Raw genomic sequence first — 19,657 nt, forward strand, 5'->3', positions numbered from 1 at the left:
GGTTGCGGGCACATCCCCAGTGGGAGATGTGCAGGAGGCAGCTGATCAATGTTTCTCTCTCATCGATGTCTCTAACTCTCTATCCCTCTCGCGTCCTCTCTGTAAAACATTAATAAAATATATTTAAAAAAAAACCAAAAAAAAAAGCTCAGAGATCGAGCCGTAACCAGTTTGGCTCAATGGATAGAGCGTCAGCCTGCGGACTCAAGAGTCCCAGGTTCGATTCCAGTCAAGGGCATGTACCTTGGTTGCAGGCACATCCTGAGGAGGGAGTGTGTAGGAGGCAGCTGATCGATGTTTCTCTCTCATCGATGTTTCTAACTCTCTATCCCTCTCCCTTCCTCTCTGTAAAAAATCAATAATATATATATGTGTGTGTATATATATATATATATATATATATATATATATATATATATATTTTTTTTTTTTTAAAGCTCAGAGACTGAATGGCGGAATGACCAGAACAACCAGTTGACCAGTTGCTATGATGCACACTGACCACCAGGGGGCAGACGTTCAACGCAGGAGCTGCCCCCTGGTGGTCAGTGCACTCAGCTGACTGGCATGAGCAGCTGCTACCGCAGTGGGAGCAGCCGCTCAGAGGGCAGGTCCATAGCTGCTCTGGTGACCTGGATGAGAGGCACTCCCACAGCGGGCCAATCCCCACAGGCCACACACCCCACCAGTGCACGAATACTGTGCACCAGGCCTCTCATTGATGTATAATTGACCTATGACATTGTATTAGTATAAGGTGTACAACATAATGATTTAACATATGTAATATTGTGAAATGATTACCACAAAAATGTAACATTCATCATTTCACATAGTTAGACATTTATTTTCTTTGTGATGGACACCTTTAAGATCTACGTTCTTAGCAACTTTCTGACCAAGCAGTGCCTACAGATTTTCCTGTGACTGTCTCTGGTTTAACTTGCCTGGCTCCTTTATTTTATAGGTGCTGATAGTTGATCTCTGTGCGGACAAGTTCTTACAGGAGGTGAGTGACAAAGAAGGTGATTACATAATGTTTGGGGATAATTAGACAGGAAATATGTGAAAGTACTTAGAGAAGATGAGTCAGGCACAACTTTGAGTTCCTACACATACTTGACCTGGCACTGTGGCTGATCATACACAATTGACCTGAACCGTTTGGCTTGGGCTTAGCTGTGTAACCCAAAGAAGGAAGGAGGAAACAGATTACAGGTGCTTCTCAAAAGAGGCAACTCTCGCTTCAAGTCCAGACGGGTTGACATATAAGCCTCTAATTTAATTAAACATAACGAGCATTTGAAACTGATTATTTCCAGATATTCTGAATCTAAATATGAGTAAGACACAGTTTGAGCCCTTAGGCCTTACAGTCTAACAGTGGGGAGGGGGTGCAGACATACACATAAAGTTTTAGAAATGGTGTAATAGAAATTTGTACAAGGTATACAGTAGGGATAAAAAAGACGTGGTCATTTCTTCTGGGTATGAAAGTGGGAGAGAGAGTTGGTAACGCCTGCTTAGAGCAGCCCTTAGTATATGTAAACTGTATGTAGGCTTGTGAGCACTGAACCCAGGGCTGAAAGAATGTTTCCCTAGACTTTTTTCAAAATCCCTTAGCTCATCACTTTTGAAACACCATTTGTTTGGGGATGATCTTTCTAATGTAGCATAAGACTTGTAAATGAGAGATATTTAATAGAAAGTGCCAGAAAATTTGGTAATTATATTATTTAATATAGTGAAGATGTAGACGCCATAAGCATCTTGGAGTCTGCTCAGTGCGGGAAGGAAGCTTCACACTGACTCTCCAGCCACATATACAGTCACTGTGGCATTTGGGGGCCCTAACTAGTGCACTCTCTCTCTCTCTCTCTCTCTCAAAGTTTATGAACATTTTCAATTTCTTCTCTTAAGGTATCTGACGAGGATGAGATTTTACCACAAGCTGCCCTAATGCAGATTTTGGAAGAACGAAATGAAATTTTGGCTCAGGAGCAGAATTTCTCACAAGGTATGTGACAGGTGGCCTGAGGACTTGCGGTCAAGGCAGTAAATATTTACTGAATGTCAGCACCCGCTCCAGGACATGCAAGGTAGAGAGTATGAGATTGTGCCTGTGTCCTAAAAAGCTTATGTTGAGCTTCCCGCTGACCCTCACTGTGCCAGCTCCCCTTCTACTTCAGGACTTTTGCACTTGCCTGGTTGCATTTATGGAAAGCTCTTCCCCCAGAGAGCCCCCTGGCTCCTGCTCTTTCTTCATTCCCAAGTGTCACCTTGTCATGAGGCTGTTCCTGACTGTCCTGTCCTGGGGGTGGTAAATTAGTGCGGCTGCTGTGGAAAAACACTATGGAGGTTCCTCAGAAAATTAAAATTAGAGTGGCCATACAACCTAGCAATTCCACTTCTGGGTATTTATCCGAAGAAAACAAAAACACTTAATTCAAAAAGGTATATGCACCCCTATGATCATTGTAGCATTGCTAGTAAAAGGCAAGATATGGAAGCAACCTAGAATGAATGGGAAAAGAAGATGTGTATAAATACACAATGGACTATTACTCAGCAATAATACCATTGCCATTTGTGACAACACAGATGGACCTAGACCAGCGGTTCTCAACCTGTGGGTCGCGACCCCTTTGGGGGTCGAACGACCCTTTCACAGGGGTCGCCTAAGACCATCAGAAAACACATGTATAATTACATATTGTTTTTGTGATTAATCACTATGCTTTACTTATGTTCAGTTTGTAACAATGAAATTGGGGGTCACCACAACATGAGGAACTGTATTAAAGGGTCTCGGCATTAGGAAGGTTGAGAACACTGACCTAGACGGTATTATGCTAAGTGAAGTAAGTCCGACAGAGAAAGAAAAATACTGTATAATCTCATTTATATGTGGAATCTAATAATGCAAAACAGCCCTAGCCAGTTTGGCTCAGTGGCTAGAGCATCAGCCTGCAGATGATGGGTCCTGGGTTTGATTCTGGTCAAGGGCACATATCTTGGTTGCAGGCTCCTCTCCAGCCTGGGCCCTGATAGGGGCATGAGCAGGAGGCAACCAATCGATGTTTTTCTCTCACATTGATATTTCTCTCTGTCTTCCTCTCTCTCTAAAAATCATTGGAAAAACATCCTTGGGTGAGGATTAAAAAAATAATAAATAAAAATACAAAACAAATAAACAAAACAGAAACAGACCCATAGGTATTGAGAATAAGCTGATGGTCACCATGGAGGAGGAGGTAGAGGAATAGGAATAAAAATAAATAAGTACATAAGTTCTAATTATAGAACACTTGGAATTCAGACTATTATAAAGGAGAATTTTTTAAATCATTTGTTAAAAAAAGAAATAAAATTGTCCCCATTCCCTTACCACTCCACGGCATCCTCCCGACCTTGTTTTTTATCGTGGCTTTTATCATCAGCTGATGTCCTAGAATCCAAGTTCCATGAGAGCAGCAACTGTCTGTATTGTTTTCTATCTCCAGTGCTTTTAAACAGTATTCGATAGATACTCAGTAAGTATTTGTTGAATAAATGAGCAAATAACAATTATAGGGTGGCTTACTCCATTCCAGGCATTGTGCTAAGAACTTAGTTTACATCTTATTTCATCTTTGTATCATTATTTAATTGCCATTTTACATATGAGAACACTAAGGCTATTTGCTGATGGGGAACATTAGGGAAGGAGCAGGTTTGGACGAGTAATTAAAAGTTCAGTTTTCAATATTGAGATACCTATCAGACGTCCACTACCTAGCAGACATACAACTGGAGATACCAAGTAGACTTTTACATACATGTATTTGGGATTCAGAGGAAATATTTAACCTAGAAACATACATTTAGAAGTTGCTATTTGAAAGTCCATGGGAAAGAGCTAGAGGCATTGTGAAGGGGGAAAGTACTGTTTGGATATGGAAGGAAAAGGAGGAGTCGAAGGTGAATCTGAGGCTGGAGCCTGGACCCTGGAAGGCAATGCATTATAGTCTGCGGTACTGGTTCAAAATCACCTGACTCGGCAGTCGGGCAGCTTCTCACTGTACTAGATGAGATGACTCTGGAGAATGTCTTTGTTTTGAGTCTCAGTTTCCTCATCTGTAAAAGATAAATAAATAATACCTACCTCATCGTACTTTTACTTCAGTAAAAGCACAATACAGTGCTTGACATATCTTAAGCACTCAATAAATTATTATTTATTATGGGATAATCATGATGCTATATGAAATGGGAAAGTTGAAAGAGAAACTGATTTTGGTGGTGAAATACAATGAATATGGTTCAGAACATGTATCATTTATTTATTCAATTCATATTCTACCAATTTCCTGAAAGGACCTTATATGGTGACTTTCAGACAAATGGGATTTAAGTGCTAATGGGACAGCCAAATGATGGTCACCCATAGGAAGTCTGAAAATGTAGAAGGTGAATTTTCGTAAAATACCAGGGATGGAGATCTAAGGTTCGGAATTATCAACGTGGAGAGCCAGCTCTCTCTATCTGTATGCCAATTAGCTGCTTAAGGAAGGGACCGTGCTCAGGAAGAGAAACGAAATGCAAGAGAAAAATTGGTCTAAAGGCAGGAGAGGAATCAAGAAATCAAGAAAGCATACAGTTGTGGGAGACCTGAGGACTGAGGAGGGAATTAGCACAAATGCAACATAGAATTTAAAGAAGTCTAACAATAGAAGAGCAGAGCAAATTTGTCTGGTTCTCACCGGTGGCCTTAGAAAGAGCAGTCCCAGTGAAATCATCGATGTTCAAGCCCGGCTTTGCATATCAAACATGTAATGGGAGTGTTGGTGTGGGAAGGAATTGAAGGTAAGAATGACTTTGCTTTTGCAAGTCATGGAGAGTGCAAGAATGCTAAGAATGAGTATTCCTATGTTCATTCTCCTTCCTTTAACCATGATTTCCTAGGCATCAGTTTCGTAACTAGATCCAGTGTTCCCATAAACACAAAATTTAGAGGACTTTTTCTTTTCTTTCATTTTGCATCAGATGTGACACTCAACTCTCTGGTGTCCGAAGCATTTGTCAGGTTTTTCGTGGAGCTGGTGGGACATTACTCTCTGAACATGACTGTCACTGAGCGTGGGGAGCGTGTATTCCAAAGGGAGCCATTCCGTAAATCTCACACCTCCCGCAGCGTTCGCCACTTCCTGGATCTCTTCATGGAAACTCAGATGTTTGCAGGATTCATCCAGGACCGAGAGCTTCGGAAAAGTGGGGTGAAAGGTCGGTTTCCTCATGAAGTTCTTCCTCCCTATTTAGTGAGCACTTGGAAGGTTCGAAAATAAACAAAAAATAGCATAAAGCTACAAGGGCTCAAAGTCTGAGTTGTTTATTATGGGAAATATTTTTTGTAACATTGTTTTAACTATGAAGATACATAGTAGTGAACACAGAGTTTTATTTAATGGATTTTCAATCTTGAGCGTTGGACAATTTCACCATGAGTTTTCCTTGTAGGTTTGTTTGAGGTCCGGGCCTTCCAGTATTTGGAAACAATTCCTGAGTCTGAACCCAGTGGGGTGAACAGAATTTTGCGGAGTCTCGGTGAGTTGCCGTATCTTCCTATTAGAAAAACGAGGCTGAGAAAAGCTTTTGCAATAAGCATGCCTCATTGCAAAAGCTTTACACTCAGATCAATGATATAACCCAAGTAGGCTGACCAGAAACCATGACCCCTAATTCCAAAGTGTTTTGGAGCAAAAGAAGTCTCTTTCTCAGAGGTTGGGATTCTCCGTCAGAGTTGTCCAGGGGACCGTTTTCCTCAGATGATGCTCCCTTAAGATGTAAGAATTTGCATGTCACGATTATTACTCTTTTCTAGGTCACATCCCTGGGGGAATCTTATAAAAACTGGACTTTTTCCCAAAAAAATATAGTTAGAACATACAACATTTTGCATATAACTTTAGGGTGTTCATGAACCCCCCTAAAGTCCATCATGGACTCCAGTTTAAAAACATCTGGCTTAGAGGACATCTGAAACAACAGAGGTTGTCCTGCAAGTCTCTAATTTTACACATCATAAAGAAACATGGGCCCGGCCGGCGTGCCTCAGTGGTTGCGTGTCGACCTATGAACCTGGAGGTCATGGTTCGATTCCCGGTCAGGGCACATGCCCAGGTTGTGGGCTCAATCCCTGTGTGGGACATGCAGGAGGCAGCCAATCAATGATTCTCTCTCATCATTGATGTTTCCATCTCTCTCCTCTCTCTTCCTCTCTGAAATCAAGAAAAAAATATTTTTTAAAAAGAAATAGGGTAGTTTATGATTGTTCAATTATAGTTACCTTTTAAGTTTTCAGTATGATATAGAAGAACAGTGGTGTGCTAGCCCAAAACAATGAAGAACCTACAATCTATGGTATTTACATTCATCTTTGAAATATATACCCCTAATTAAAATTAGGCCTTGTCCTTAACTAGCTGAGAGACCATGGACAAATTATGCCTTGGGCTGTTGTTTCATCTTTATATCATGGGGTTAGATTAGATCAGTGGTTCTCAGCTCTGACCACAATATTATAATCTCTGGGGAGCAGGCCAGTGATTTTAACCTACAGGCAGGGTTGAAAACCACTGGATTAGATGATGTCTGAGTTCTCTTCTGCCTCTACAATTAGGCCTGGGAGGAAGCGGTTAATCACATCAACTGTTAGCTTGATATAGCAGCTTACTCCAGAGCTGTTCTGAATAACTAGGTTACTAATCCCTTGCCTCAAATAATGTACAATAAAAAAAATGAACTAATGAGGGCTCACTCTACTTTTTTCTCCCTGTAGGAAGTAAAATGAAATTTCTGCAGAAGAAATGAAATCTCCCACTGACTTCTCATCCTAAATAGGACAGAAAGTGCCAAAGAAAGTATTTTTCCAAGAGTCAGGATGCCCTGAAGTATTCTACAAAATCCTTGAAAGCTGAAAAGGTTCCAGAGCGGGCCAGAGTCTTGGAGGAGGAGTCTCCTGTTGCTGCTTTGTAATCACTGGAGAACTGTCGGGAGTCATCTGGAACCAATGCTCTCTTCATTCTGCCTCTGGTTGTTTTTAAGTGGCCTTTTCTACTTGATTCTTGGGCTTATTCTTTGTGTTTTGTGCTTAGGCTGTAAAGGCACTTGTCTTTTATCAGGGAAAGACTTGGTGTTGCATTTTTTAAAAAGCAGCTCAAAGAGGAGCACAATGAGAGAAGTGCTGAGTTCAAGGTACTAGGGAGGCATGACAGAAGTGGCTAACACTAGCTCTCCAACATGTAATTCTCATCACTGAACTACATGGCAGCTTTAAACCTATGGGCTGTTTTCTGTCCAATGTTCCGTCTAGGGGAGTCTCACTTATTGGAAGCCCTATTGATTAGTACTGTTACTGAGTACCGTGTAAAAGTAGACATCTTGCAACTCTTCCCCCACACTGTGTGGCACTGGAGTAGCATGTCCCTCATGTGTCAACATGAAACTTTTTGGAATTACAACTAATAGGAAATGTCCTTCCAAGGGCATGAGAACTACGTTTTATTTTACTTTTTTAGTGTCTACCCCGTGCCATGCACTGTCATACATGTGTGTATGTCATCTTAGTCTTCAAATCGACTTTCTGAGATATTTGCATCTCCATCTTACTAGTGAAGAAACTGGAATTCAAAGGAGTTAAATAACTTGCCCAAAGTTATACAATAGAACCAGGACTGAAGCCAAAACTGTTCGTTGGTGAACACAGATAAAGCTGGTTGGTCCTGAGCTGGACATTTGAGCTCTATGGGATCGTAGCTATTGGAAAGTTCTCTTTTAAGCTGAAGTGTACCAGAGCCAACTCAGCTCTGAGGATAAGGGACTTCAAACTAGAGGTGTCTAGATGAGACTCTTTTCAGTTCTCCTAGGATTGTTGGAATTTTTGCTCTAATTGGAGTCATGAAGATGAACATTACCTGGGACGACACCACATAATCACCCTAACCTTTAAGGTCTAAAGCCACAGTTAGTGATTGGAAAGAGGAACTTGTCAGTGATGGTGCCGTTTTCTTTGGTGTTACAGCAAATGTCAGTTTTCTTCAACTCCTGATGATGGTTTTAACTGGCATAAAAATATTTATTCAAGCTTAACAAAACCTTACAAGGTATATGAGGACATAGTTTATTGACTTGTACAGTATTGTCAGTTCACCCATTCAGGTGTGCATGGATGAATTGAAGCAGACACCAGGTAACCGGTGCTACATAATTACTATAGATGTGGGTCCAGCAAGTAGAACTGAGCCCATGTCTTTTTAAAAATGTTTATTAAGCAGCTTACCCCAGTGGGGCTTTTACCAGATATCCCTCCATTTGGTCTCTTCTGACAATCCAACCCGAGGGAACAATCAGTAACTGGGAATTGTTTATAAAATGGGGGCAGTAGGTATTATTGTGGTGGATCCTGGCCATCCCTCTGTGAGACCTTTGCTTTGGGGATGAGGGTCATATTTTATCCCTGTAAGCTGGAGCTGCTTCCTTTTCTTAGGTCTGTTTTATTTTGTTTTTTGTAAAGTTTTATGAATTCTGGACATGTTTGTAAAAGAATTGTTCAAGATGTGTATAAAATGTTGTTTACAGTTCTTCTAATGAATAAATACAAAAATCCCATGGGTCTCTTGGAGAATTTTAAGTAAAATTGCTTAAAATGTAAATATCTTTTATTTCACTAAATCTATAGCTAGCACATTTATCTAACAGGTTAAAAGGTAATCCGGTGTCACTTTTTCAGATATGATTCTATATATAGAAAACCCTAAAGACTACACCAAAAAACTATTAGAAACAAACGAATGAAGTTGCAGGATATAAAAATCAATATACTAAAATCCACTGCATAAACGACCGTCTGAATTGACCCAAGACTAACCAGGCTTAATTACCGTGGCCAATATTTTCAGGCACTTGGCAGACAAAAAGCTTGGATTTAGACTGCACACAGGGCAGGATATATTCTATTACCGGGTGTCCTAACAACAAAATGATTGGATTTTACAAACGCCCTGAAGGCAAAATGACAGGATTTTTAAAAGTTGGGGTTGGTGAGCAGTTACCAATCTCGCCTGGTGTAGATCGGATTACTTTTGGTAGGCAGACCATTAAAGCTGGGGACTGCGCCCACTTCTAGAATCTGTGAAAACATTGCCCTTACCCAAAGCGCAGCATCTTAGGGCGCCGAGCACGAAGGGTGGGAGGACAGCATGGAGTGCAAGGGGAGAGGAACCTAAGGGAAGGTGGAAGGTTAGAGGAGTAAGCCGAGGGGGAAACCGGTTTCTCTCCCCACGCCAAATCCTGCAGCCAGTCCCACACAGAAGTGTTAGGATCCCCTCTCAGAGCGCGTCCTCGAGGAGAGCAACGGTCTCACTCCTCCACAAGGTGCTGCCAGACGGAAGCATAAAAGTGGTGCAGGCCGGGACGGGAAATTGACACGGTCCACCGAATGGGCAACGACGTGACGTCACATCCGGCCAAAACAAAACAACAGGGCGGAGCGCGCCTTCGGAATTAACAACTGAGCATGCGCACGTGACGTAAATTGTGGGCGGCGGGCGCAGGCGTATTGAAACAGGCTTGAGCCTGCGCAGTTTCAGAAAACGCAGGTGAACCTCAGGATGGCGGGCACGGGCCTGGTGGCTGGAGAGGCTGTGGTGGATGCGCTGCCGTATTTTGACCAAGGTTATGAAGCGCCCGGAGTGCGGGAAGCGGTGAGTTTGGGTGTCTCCGCAGGAGACTCGCGCTCGCTGGCCCTTGGAGCTGGAAGCAGCCGCGTACAATTTGCTGCCCCGACACTGGCCCCCTTTCTCGTTCTCAGGCTGCGGCACTGGTGGAGGAGGAAACTCGCAGATACCGACCTACTAAGAACTACCTGAGCTACCTGACAGCCCCGGATTATTCTGCTTTTGAGGTAAGTGTGATGTCTTGAGCCCGGCATAGGAATCAGGATTCCCGCGAATCTTTAGTTTGGGTTGAGAGCCTTACCACGTTAAAGTGAATTCTAAATTCCGGCTTTTAAGTATTGCTTGCTTGACTTGCATAGATATTACCAGGCCATTGAAAACAGCTAGATAGGCCCTAGCCGGGTTGGCTCAATGGATAGAGCGTTGGCCTGCGGACCAAGGGTCCCGGGTTGGATTCCGGTCAAGGGCACGTACCTCGGTTGCAGGCCCGGGCCCTGGGGGGGCAACCAACCGATGTGTTTCTCTCACATCGATGTTTCTCTCTGTCTTTTCCTCACTTCCACTCTTCCTGAAAAATCAATGGAAAACTATCCTCAGGTGAGGATTTTAAAAAACAATTTTTATAAAAACAGCTAGATAAGCCTTCTGCTCTGGGGTTGTTATTCTGAGACCCACAGACTTTCTGAAGCTCCGAAAATTACCTAACAATCCAAAACTTAGTGTGTACGTGTTTCTGAGCTAGATTCCTTGTGTTACTTCTCAGCGGGTCCTCTGCGCTCTGAGGTCCACTCTAAGTGATGTAGGGTTTTAAGTATAGATCAGCCGAACGCCCTAAGCGCCTGAGAACCCCTGGATGGTAGTAATCTCTGTATAAAGCCTAGGTGTTTACAGAACGTGAATGAGGGGACCAACCATATCTGCCTAATATACCAGTTACATGTTTTGTCTGTACACCCAAGATATTTAGGGTCTAATGAGCGAAATTAAATGTAAAATATTATTTTTAAGTTAATGGATTCTGTTAAGCATTTTAATACTGTTGGGGTCCAGCCCCAACAGGTCCAGGGGTTCCCCAAGGTGTGGACAGAGTCAGCGAAGAAGGAATGACAGGGAGGCAGCTTTCAGGTGATCATCATGGCGAGGTTCCTCTTAGCCCGGTTCCTCTCTTTATTGTCCTCTTACATTTGTATTTATCCTATTTGATCTTAATCCTAGTAAAGATTATGTAGCTTAAGCATGATTGTTCGTAGTTAAAGTGATTAGCTACCCCTCTGGCACTTAGTTAAAGGGTTTACTGATAAAAATCCTCACCTGGGGAAACAACCTTTCTTGGAGAGGTGACGTTGGTTAAAACACATAGCGCTTAAGAAGGGGAGCAAACATATTAAGAACAGTATGCCATATATGCGAGGTCCCTTGAAACATCCCTGCAGCGACTGCGTCAAGCAGCCAGGGTGGATCGGCTTCCAGCATAATACATACATGTTTGGGGGTTTTTCCCGTTATGGGTAGCCATTTATTTATGAAAGATTCTGTCATTAAAATGCAGTATTTATATTGAAGTAACATGAAAAAAATATTTACTGTTTTAAGTAGGAGAGAGATTTTCTCATGATACGCTATTTTCCCATGCTTTTTCTAAATATTGTTATCCAAATATAGATATTACCACAAGAATTAAGTACAGTAATGCTTTCTTAGTAGATTGATTTTTGAAAGTTTCACAGCTTGCATTCAATTACAAACTCATAAATACTCGAACTAGTTTTTTTAGCTCTCTAAAATACAACATATGCTTCCTATCTTTATAATTAGTATTCTGATTATTTAATCCTTTTTAATAATAGGAGCTGGTAGTGTACTGGGCTCACTCTCTGTCCTAAAAATAGCCTATGAACTATATGTTTTACTATCCCAAATTTTTTAGATGGGAAAACTGCAGCTTAGAGAGACTAATGTGCTCAAGACCTTAACCACTCCTCAAACTGGCTTTGAAACTGCCCTTTGTTAATTAATTTAACAACTATTCATGAAGGTCTTTTCTGTGCCAAGTAAAGGGCACAGGATAGGTAAGGTCCATACTCATGGAGGTTACATTCTAGAGTGTGAGGACAAATAAGTCAGAAAATATTAGATTATTGATAAAGCTATACAAAGAATTAAAGTAGTTATGTCTTCTTCACGACCATATCTTTATCACTTAGAAGCCTGCCTGGTACACAATAGGCACCTAAATATTTAAAGAGCTTCTAAGGCAGTTTTATTCAGTGAATGCTTACTGGTGCCAGACATGCCTAGTGTTTTTTCATAAATTAGCTCCAGGAGAGTTGGCTCAGTCTTTGCAGCGAGTTGAGTTCAAACTCCAGATCTCTCACTTAACGGGCCATGTGAGTTAGTAAGAGTTCCTACATTAATGGCTCAAGATTGCTTGCTTCATTTTTATAGCTTCTCTTTTATCTAATTGTTGGTTGTTATTCTTGTCTGTCACTGTATATTCTCTAGCTAGAATACCCTGGTTTTCTGCAGGAAACTAGATAACTATATTTAGAGCTTTGTGTAACAGCAGTAGTCAAAAAAAAAGGTTTTCTCCAATAAGAAATGCTTAATGCAAAACTTGTAAACCAGGAATGTAGGCTTCTGAAAGCCTTTTTTTTTTTTTTTACCCCCCCTTAGGCCTAATTGTTGAGAAAGTTGCAACCTTCAAAAATGAAATTACATGGGGATATCTAAATATTTCACTTATGCAGTTCTTTATATTCAGGGCTGGAAATATGCAGAACAAATGGAATAGGATATTGATCAAAACATTGGGCCCAAAGAAACAGAGTTATACCACAATTTTTGGGAAAATTGTTAGACCAGATAGTAGAAACCAGTTTGTTTTTTGTGGGTTTTTTTGTGTTGTTTAGATTTTTTTGCCTATTTCCCCCTTCATTCTTGGTAAAGAGTAAAGTGTAAAAATAGCAGCCAGGACCAAAAAAGAAAGTATAGCCTTAGGTTCATAGCCTTACAGCAAATCATTTTATGCCCAAGCCCTCTATTCCTCACCCCCAATGAATACTTAGATCCATGATTCTCGACACTGGCTTTAGTTTACAATTGACTGGTGAATTAAAAACAAAAATTATAATTTTGTCCAGTCTCCACTTCAGGACAATTAAATGGACTGGGGCAGTGGCCGGCAAACTGCGGATCGCGAGACCAATGCGGCTCTTTGGCCCCTTGAGTGTGGCTCTTCCACAAAATACCAACTTCTGCGCATGGGCCACGAAGTTTCAATCGCACTGTTCGTGCTCGCCCGCACTCAAGGGACCAGAGAACCGCATGTGGCTCGCGAGCCACAGTTTGCCGACCACTGGACTGGGGGAACAGGGTGGGGTGTGGCTAAGATTGGAATTGTTTTCAAAACTCCCAGCTGATTCTAGTCTACTACTGGGATTGAGAACCACTTACTAGGATAATCAGTCCTGTTCGCCCAGACCCTTTACATACGAAGTGTGTGCCTGTTCTCCAGACCCTAGAGAGCATTTAACCCTGAGAAGACTTGTGAGAAGGGTGATGATCCCTTATCATGGGTCATATAAAGTATAAGCATTTTAGGAGGTTAGATTCATTATTTGTTTGGTGGTTGTTAATTTTAACTTGTTGATATGATTTTGGAAACAATTCTTTCTCTAATTTCCACATCAGACAGACATAATGAGAAACGAATTTGAAAGACTGGCTGCTCGACAACCAATTGAATTGCTCAGTATGAAACGGTAAGTCCTATTTCTGGAGTCAGCTGGGCTCAAATCATTCTTTAATCTTAATTTTTTTGTAAAACTACTACAGCCATGTTAAAACAAATATTGGAAGGGGAAAATCCTTGTCTGCTTATGTGTTTGTTTTTTCATATAGTAGTAGTTCATATAATCCTGTGTTAATGTTCGAAGATGTTCCTTTTTTTTATCCTCACCCGAGGATATGTTTTTATTGATTTGAGAGAGAGAAAGAAACATTGATCAGTTGCTTCCCGTATGCACCCCAACCAGGGATGGAACCCACAATCCGGGTATGTGCCCTGACCACCTTCTGGTGTATGGGAAGATGCTCCAACCAACTTGTAATGACCCATAAGCAGTAGGTTGTGAAGTAAATGTAGTGAGGCACCACAGGAAGTAGGATAGAAAATGTCAGAATGCATTGTATCTACAGGTAAGTATTGCTTTGTGTAGTGGGTCACAGTGTAAAATATTTCTTACTCTAGGTCAGTGATGGCGAACCTATGACACACGTGTCAGAGGTGACACGCAGACTCATATTTTTGGTTGATTTTTCTTTGTTAAATGGCGTTTAAATATATAAATAAATATCAAAAATATACATCTTTGTTTTACTATGGTTGCAAATATCAAAAAATTTCTATATGTGACACGGCACCAGAGTTAAGTTAGGGTTTTTCAAAATGCTGACACGCCGAGCTCAAAAGGTTTGCCATCACTGCTCTAGGTTGTAGTCAGAGGTTTGAAAAATGCTACATTTATAAAATGTGGTTTATTTTTTCCTTTTTTCCCCCTAAGGTGTTTGTTTTTATTTTTTAAAACAAAATGGTTTATTACCTCTTGATCCCAGTTGCATTTCCCTCAGCTTTTTAAGAATAATTACAGTTTTTACACAGTATCTAGTAATAATATTAAAATGGAAATGAAAACTTCGTTTGTAGTAACTCATTAGTAGTAAACAGATTTATGAAGAGTATTTGCTGGCTCTATTGGCAGTGTTAAAAGACTGGGCAGTGTGAAGAGAACAGAGTGAGGCCCAATATTTTTCTCTAGAGGGGTGTGGGTATGTGGGTGGGAAGGTGGATACATCATAGGTGTGTTTTACAAAAATGATAGCATGGTTTTTTTGTGTCCTACTTTTTCCCCTTACTACATTACAAACATCTTAATGTTTTAAGTGTTCGTCAGTAACATCATTTAATATCTAATATAGCAGTCCTTTATATGAGTGTACCATAGATTAGTGAATCTTTTCACATTGATGGGAACAATTTTTTGTAGCTGTATGTAATATTGCTAACTCCTCTTTGTAAATTGATTGCTTGTTAGGGTAAATAGGTTTTTTGTTATTGTAAAGTCTGCATCTTATCTTCAGTCTTCTGTAGTTTTTATAGTGTGCTTAGGCCCATGAGGCATTCTGTTGGGAAGAGAAAAGGTTTGGGGGACTGTGTAGTTATATTGTTGTTTAATTTCAGATATGAACTTCCAGCCCCTTCCTCGGGTCAGAAAAATGACATAACTGCATGGCAAGAATGTGTAAACAATTCTATGGCCCAGTTAGAGCATCAAGCCGTTCGAATTGAGAATCTAGAACTAATGTCACAGCATGGATGCAATGCCTGGAAAGTATATAATGAGTAAGAAATTGCTTGTTGTTTTTTAAAAAACCCATTCCACCCACAGCTTTGGTTTTTTGTGTGTGTGTGTTTGTTTTTAATGTAGGAAGTAGGATAGAGGAACTGGGATAAAAATAGTAGAGCTGAGCCCTAGTCAGTTGCTCAGTGGTTAGAGCGACAGCCTTGGGACTGAACGGTTGTGGATTTGATTCTATCAAGGGCAAGTACCTCGATTGCAGACTCGATCCCTGGTCCTGGTCAGGGCGCATGAAGGAGGCAACCAATCAATGTGTCTCTTTCACATCCATCTGAGACCCACCTCAGAGTTTGTGTACATAAACCTAACTATCAAAAAAACAACCAAACATAATCCTAACTATCACGTTTATTGTATAATATAATAAAATGAGTTCTGAGGTCTGATTTACAAATCACAACTTAGTAGAATGTAATTCTTAACAGGAATTACTTATATAGTTGATTCTTATTGGTTTCATGTTATGTTCTATAAAAGTGGTCTTAAATACTGAATAAGCAAATAGTGTAACATTTCTCCTGGGGAAAATACATACACATGTACATATAAATAAGTCATCCTGGCAGGTTCTATTTTCTTTTTAAAAGAGAAAACAAAGTTCAGAAGTATTGAGTAACTTGTCAGAGTTGGACATTAGGCTCCATCCTTCAGTCATCTCTGTATGAGACCTGACACAGGCAGGCAGAGCGTCGTCTTACTCCACTTCAGCTGGGAACACGTGCGTCCACTGCTCAGATTTTTCACTGCTCTGAGAATGTCTGCCGAATGATCCAGAACATTGCAAGTATTGATTTTGAGGTTACAAATGAATCTGATTGGGTAGGAAAATTCATTAATACAGAATCTGCAAAAACTAGAATTGACTGAATAGAGAACACCAGAAACAAAGTGCCCACAACCTGGGCATGATCAGAATAGAACCTGAGATCCTTCAGTCTGCAGGCCAACGCCCTATGCACTGAGTCAAACCAGCTAAGGCAATATTAACTATTTTTAGGCAGAAAAATATGACCCTGTGTCAGCTAGATCACTTTTAATTGGTTCTATTAGATTTTAATGTATTTTAATCTGATTTTTCTCATTTTCTTCCTTAGAAATCTAGTTCATATGATTGAACATGCACAGAAAGAGCTCCAGAAGTTAAGGTAAAATGTTTCCTCATTTCAGAATAAAGTTTAGCTGAACCCCTAATTAATAGAGTGAGAAGAAAAAGGAACCAATGGATTACAGTCCTATGAGAGTAAGCTATTGATGATCTGCTCTTTGTCCGGCATCCAGTGTTGGGTGTGCCCCACCTGAGTGGAGGAGAAAGAGCCCTGAGGTCTGAAAACATCTCTACCAGGTCACTTTGAATTTACAAGTCTGCAGACATTGAAAAGGATCTTTTAGAAGGGGGAAAGTTGCAGAATAACCTGCATAGTCTGATTTATGTAAAAAAAAAACACCCACAAACAAATTAATCTCTACATATATAGGAAAGAGTCCAAAGGACATCTACCAAAAACTAACCAGCAGTTCTCGGGGAGGAGGAGAAGCACATGGGAGGAGGGCTTTCCGTTTCTAGCCTGCATAAGTGTGTATGCTTAGTTTTTTCACAATAGGCGTGTTTTATGAAATTGAATTGAAAAATAATTAGAGGAAAGTTAATTTCTGGAATGAGTATGATTTCTTGTATCTGCTCTCAAGGAATTAAAGATATATGACATTGACTATAGATTTTTTCTGTTGACTCTAGTCAACAGAAAATGTTAAAATGTAGGTGGGTTTTATAAATAATTTTTTTACAGGAAACATATTCAAGATTTAAACTGGCAGCGAAAGAACATGCAACTCACAGCTGGATCTAAATTAAGAGAAATGGAGTCAAAGTGAGTACCTCCAAATCCATCATGTATGAAATTGCTTAGCAAATTTAAGATCAAGATTCAATAGTCTGATTCAAACAGTATTCCAATGGGATGGATGTCACAGGTGTCAAAGCAATGCTGTCTTCTGAATACTGCCTTGCCTCCTGAAGCATGGGCTTAGAAGACAATGGAAGAGTTAAACCAAAACCTGAACCGCTGCTAATTGATTCTGTTCTTAGAGTGCCCTGTTTTCAGTGCAGTGTTTCTTCTCTGAATGTTTTTAAAGGGGAAAAAAATTACCTATTTTTTAGCTTTCAGAATGGAGTTTTAGTACTTTCTTGATAATTGGTGTCTTAGTCCTTTTTACCCTTTGTTTATATATTTTCTTTTTTGAATGTTCTTTATATACACAAATAAGTTTATACAAATTCCTAAATATAATTGTGAATTTTTGTATTATTTTCTCTTTTTTTCTCTGCTGTTTTTCTACCTTCCCTCCCTCTGTCACATACATTACTCTCCTTGTTTCACCTTCCCCTCCACCTTCATGTACTCCATGTTATCTATTAGGCAACTTTTCATATTTTTTCCAAGCTAATATAACCTAAACATACATGTGTGTTTCTTTTTATTTGTCTTTAGAGATTTTTTTTTCTAAGGAAAGACTCCTTGAATCGCTGGAACTCTTTCTTATCAACTCTAGAAATTTCTCCACTGTGTTAAACTAATGACTCTGCCCTATTTCTCTCTCCTTTTCAGTTAATCACTTAAAATACTATCTTTCCTCACTCTTTCTTATCTTTTCAGTTCTTTTGAAATAATTATAAATTCAGATGCAGTTGTAAGAAATAATGCAGCCCGACCAATGTTGTTCAGTGGTTGAGCATCAACCTGTGAGCCTGGAGGTCACAGTTCAATTCCTGGTCAGGGCACATGCCCGGATTGTGGGCTCAGTCCCCAGTGCGGGGTGTGCGGGAGGCAGCTGATCAATGATTCTCTCTCATCATTGATGTTTCTATCTCTCCCCCTTTCCCTTCCTCTCTGAAATCAATAAAAACGTTAAAAAGAAAAGTTAAAAGTGAAGATTAATGTTACGGCCCTGACTGAAAATGTATATCTGATAAAATCTTCTAAAAGAAATTTTACAATGAATAATTTTTCCTTTATTTTTCTATTCTAGTTGGGTATCCTTGGTCAGTAAGAATTATGAGATTGAAAGGACTATTGTACAATTAGAAAATGAAGTCTTTCAAATGAAGCAGCAACTTGGAGAGGCCAACAAAGAAAACATCCGACAAGACTTCTGAAGAGATTAATTCTGTGGGTCGGAAGGAAGGCAGGTTGGGTTTTCACAGAAGATCGGGCACTGCTCTGTGAAGGTCAGCAGCATCTTACGGAAATCATCAGTTGTGCTTAGAAACCATAGAAAGTGGACTGTGATCTTCTGTTTGTACATTAGCAAAATAAAAAGTTTCAGCTTGGTATTTTTTTACCATAAAAAAAATCTTCAGACTTTCTAAATAAGTATGACTTTAGAATATGTCATAGAATTAATTTTGAGCCACTTGGACCATATTTTGTATCCAAGAGATCTTTAATGGAAGTTTTCAACATGTACAAGAAGTTGGAAACTTTTGGTTTATATATTTTTCAAATAAAGAGATAGCTCTATACAAATTCTTGATTCAAACAAGACAAGAAACACAGTGGTGCCCTGGCCGATGTGGCTCGGGTGGCTGTGCATTGTCCTGTGCACCAAAGGGTCCCCGGTTCCATTCCCAGTCAGGGCACGTGACTAGGTTGCAGCTTCGGTCCCAGGTCGGGATACATATAGGAGGCAGCCCATTGATGTTTTGGTCTGTCTCCCTCTCCTTCCTTTTCTCAAATCAATAAAAACATTTAAAGAAAAGAAAGAAATACAGTGGCTCCATGTATGTCATCTGTTTTCCTTACCATAGGTAACAGTTACATAAAGCTGAATATGTACTGAACATTGTTCTAAGTGCTTTAGGCAGATGAACTAAACTTACACGAATAAAATAATTATTTGATCCTCAAAAACAGACAGTAGGTACTATTGTTCCCACACACAGACTTGTAACAGGTGCTGATGTAACTTGCCAAAGTTTTATAGCCAGAAAGTGCCATCCAGGTTTTGAACCCCAGTCTAGCACCAGAGTTGTATTCTTACCCACTCTACTAAGAGTCCTGCCCAATTCAGAAAAATACTTGCAACATATCAAAGGATAAGTAGTCTTCATGTATAAAGACCTTCACAAGTCAGTGCTACTTATTTTTCTTTAATTTTAACATTTTTTTAAAGACAGTTTGAGCATCAGATGTAATCTTTTGATTTTTTAAAAAAATTTTTCATTGATTTCAGAGAAAGGGGGGAGAGAGAAATATCAATGGTAAGAGAATCATTGATCGGCTGCCTTCTGCACGCCCCGTACTGGGGATTGAGCCTGCAACCCATGCATGTGCCCTTCACCAGAATCAAACCTGGGACCCTTCAGTCTGCAGGCCGGCGCTCTATCCGCTGAGCCAAACCAGCTAGGGCAGTGGTCGGCAAACTCATTAGTCAACAGAGCCAAATATCAACAGTACAACAATTGAAATTTCTTCTGAGAGCCAAATTTTTTAAACTTAAACTATATAGGTAGGTACATTGTTAATTAAT

At 40.2% G+C, this 19,657-nt stretch overlaps 2 protein-coding genes across 9 annotated transcripts in view; both read left to right on the plus strand.

Moving 5' to 3' along the window:
* DENND2C (DENN domain containing 2C) overlaps positions 1-8,677 on the plus strand; it is a 49,888-nt gene extending 41,211 nt beyond the window's left edge. For 6 of the 8 annotated variants that reach the window (XM_006092488.3, XM_023757028.1, XM_014458949.2 and 3 more), the window contains 5 exons: positions 968-1,009; positions 1,921-2,017; positions 5,026-5,262; positions 5,497-5,583; positions 6,818-8,677. In XM_006092488.3, coding sequence (XP_006092550.1) covers positions 968-1,009; positions 1,921-2,017; positions 5,026-5,262; positions 5,497-5,583; positions 6,818-6,849 — 495 coding nt within the window. In that variant the 3' untranslated portion in view covers positions 6,850-8,677. The remainder of the gene's footprint in view (positions 1-967; positions 1,010-1,920; positions 2,018-5,025; positions 5,263-5,496; positions 5,584-6,817) is intronic. The other 2 variants (XM_014458948.2, XM_023757030.1) reach the window with 2 other exon arrangements.
* A 902-nt stretch (positions 8,678-9,579) lies between these two features.
* BCAS2 (BCAS2, pre-mRNA processing factor) lies at positions 9,580-18,481 on the plus strand. The gene is made up of 7 exons (XM_006092489.3): positions 9,580-9,740; positions 9,848-9,940; positions 13,404-13,474; positions 14,953-15,114; positions 16,225-16,275; positions 16,918-16,998; positions 18,158-18,481. The coding sequence occupies exons 1-7, from the start codon at positions 9,648-9,650 to the stop codon at positions 18,282-18,284; spliced, it is 678 nt and encodes a 225-aa protein (XP_006092551.1). The 5' UTR covers positions 9,580-9,647; the 3' UTR covers positions 18,285-18,481.
* Positions 18,482-19,657: the final 1,176 nt, after the last annotated feature.

Source organism: Myotis lucifugus, unplaced genomic scaffold, assembly GCF_000147115.1.
Source record: "Myotis lucifugus unplaced genomic scaffold, Myoluc2.0 scaffold_101, whole genome shotgun sequence".
In the NCBI taxonomy this organism is placed as follows: domain Eukaryota; kingdom Metazoa; phylum Chordata; class Mammalia; order Chiroptera; family Vespertilionidae; genus Myotis; species Myotis lucifugus.

Excerpts from the sequence above, each read along its gene's own strand:
- BCAS2 (XM_006092489.3), top strand. The coding sequence starts at position 9,648 with ATGGCGGGCACGGGCCTGGTGGCTGGAGAGGCTGTGGTGGATGCGCTG. Across the intron at positions 13,475-14,952 it reads GAATTGCTCAGTATGAAACG|ATATGAACTTCCAGCCCCTT; the intron begins GTAAGTCCTATT and ends GTTTAATTTCAG. Across the intron at positions 16,999-18,157 it reads TTAAGAGAAATGGAGTCAAA|TTGGGTATCCTTGGTCAGTA; the intron begins GTGAGTACCTCC and ends TTTCTATTCTAG.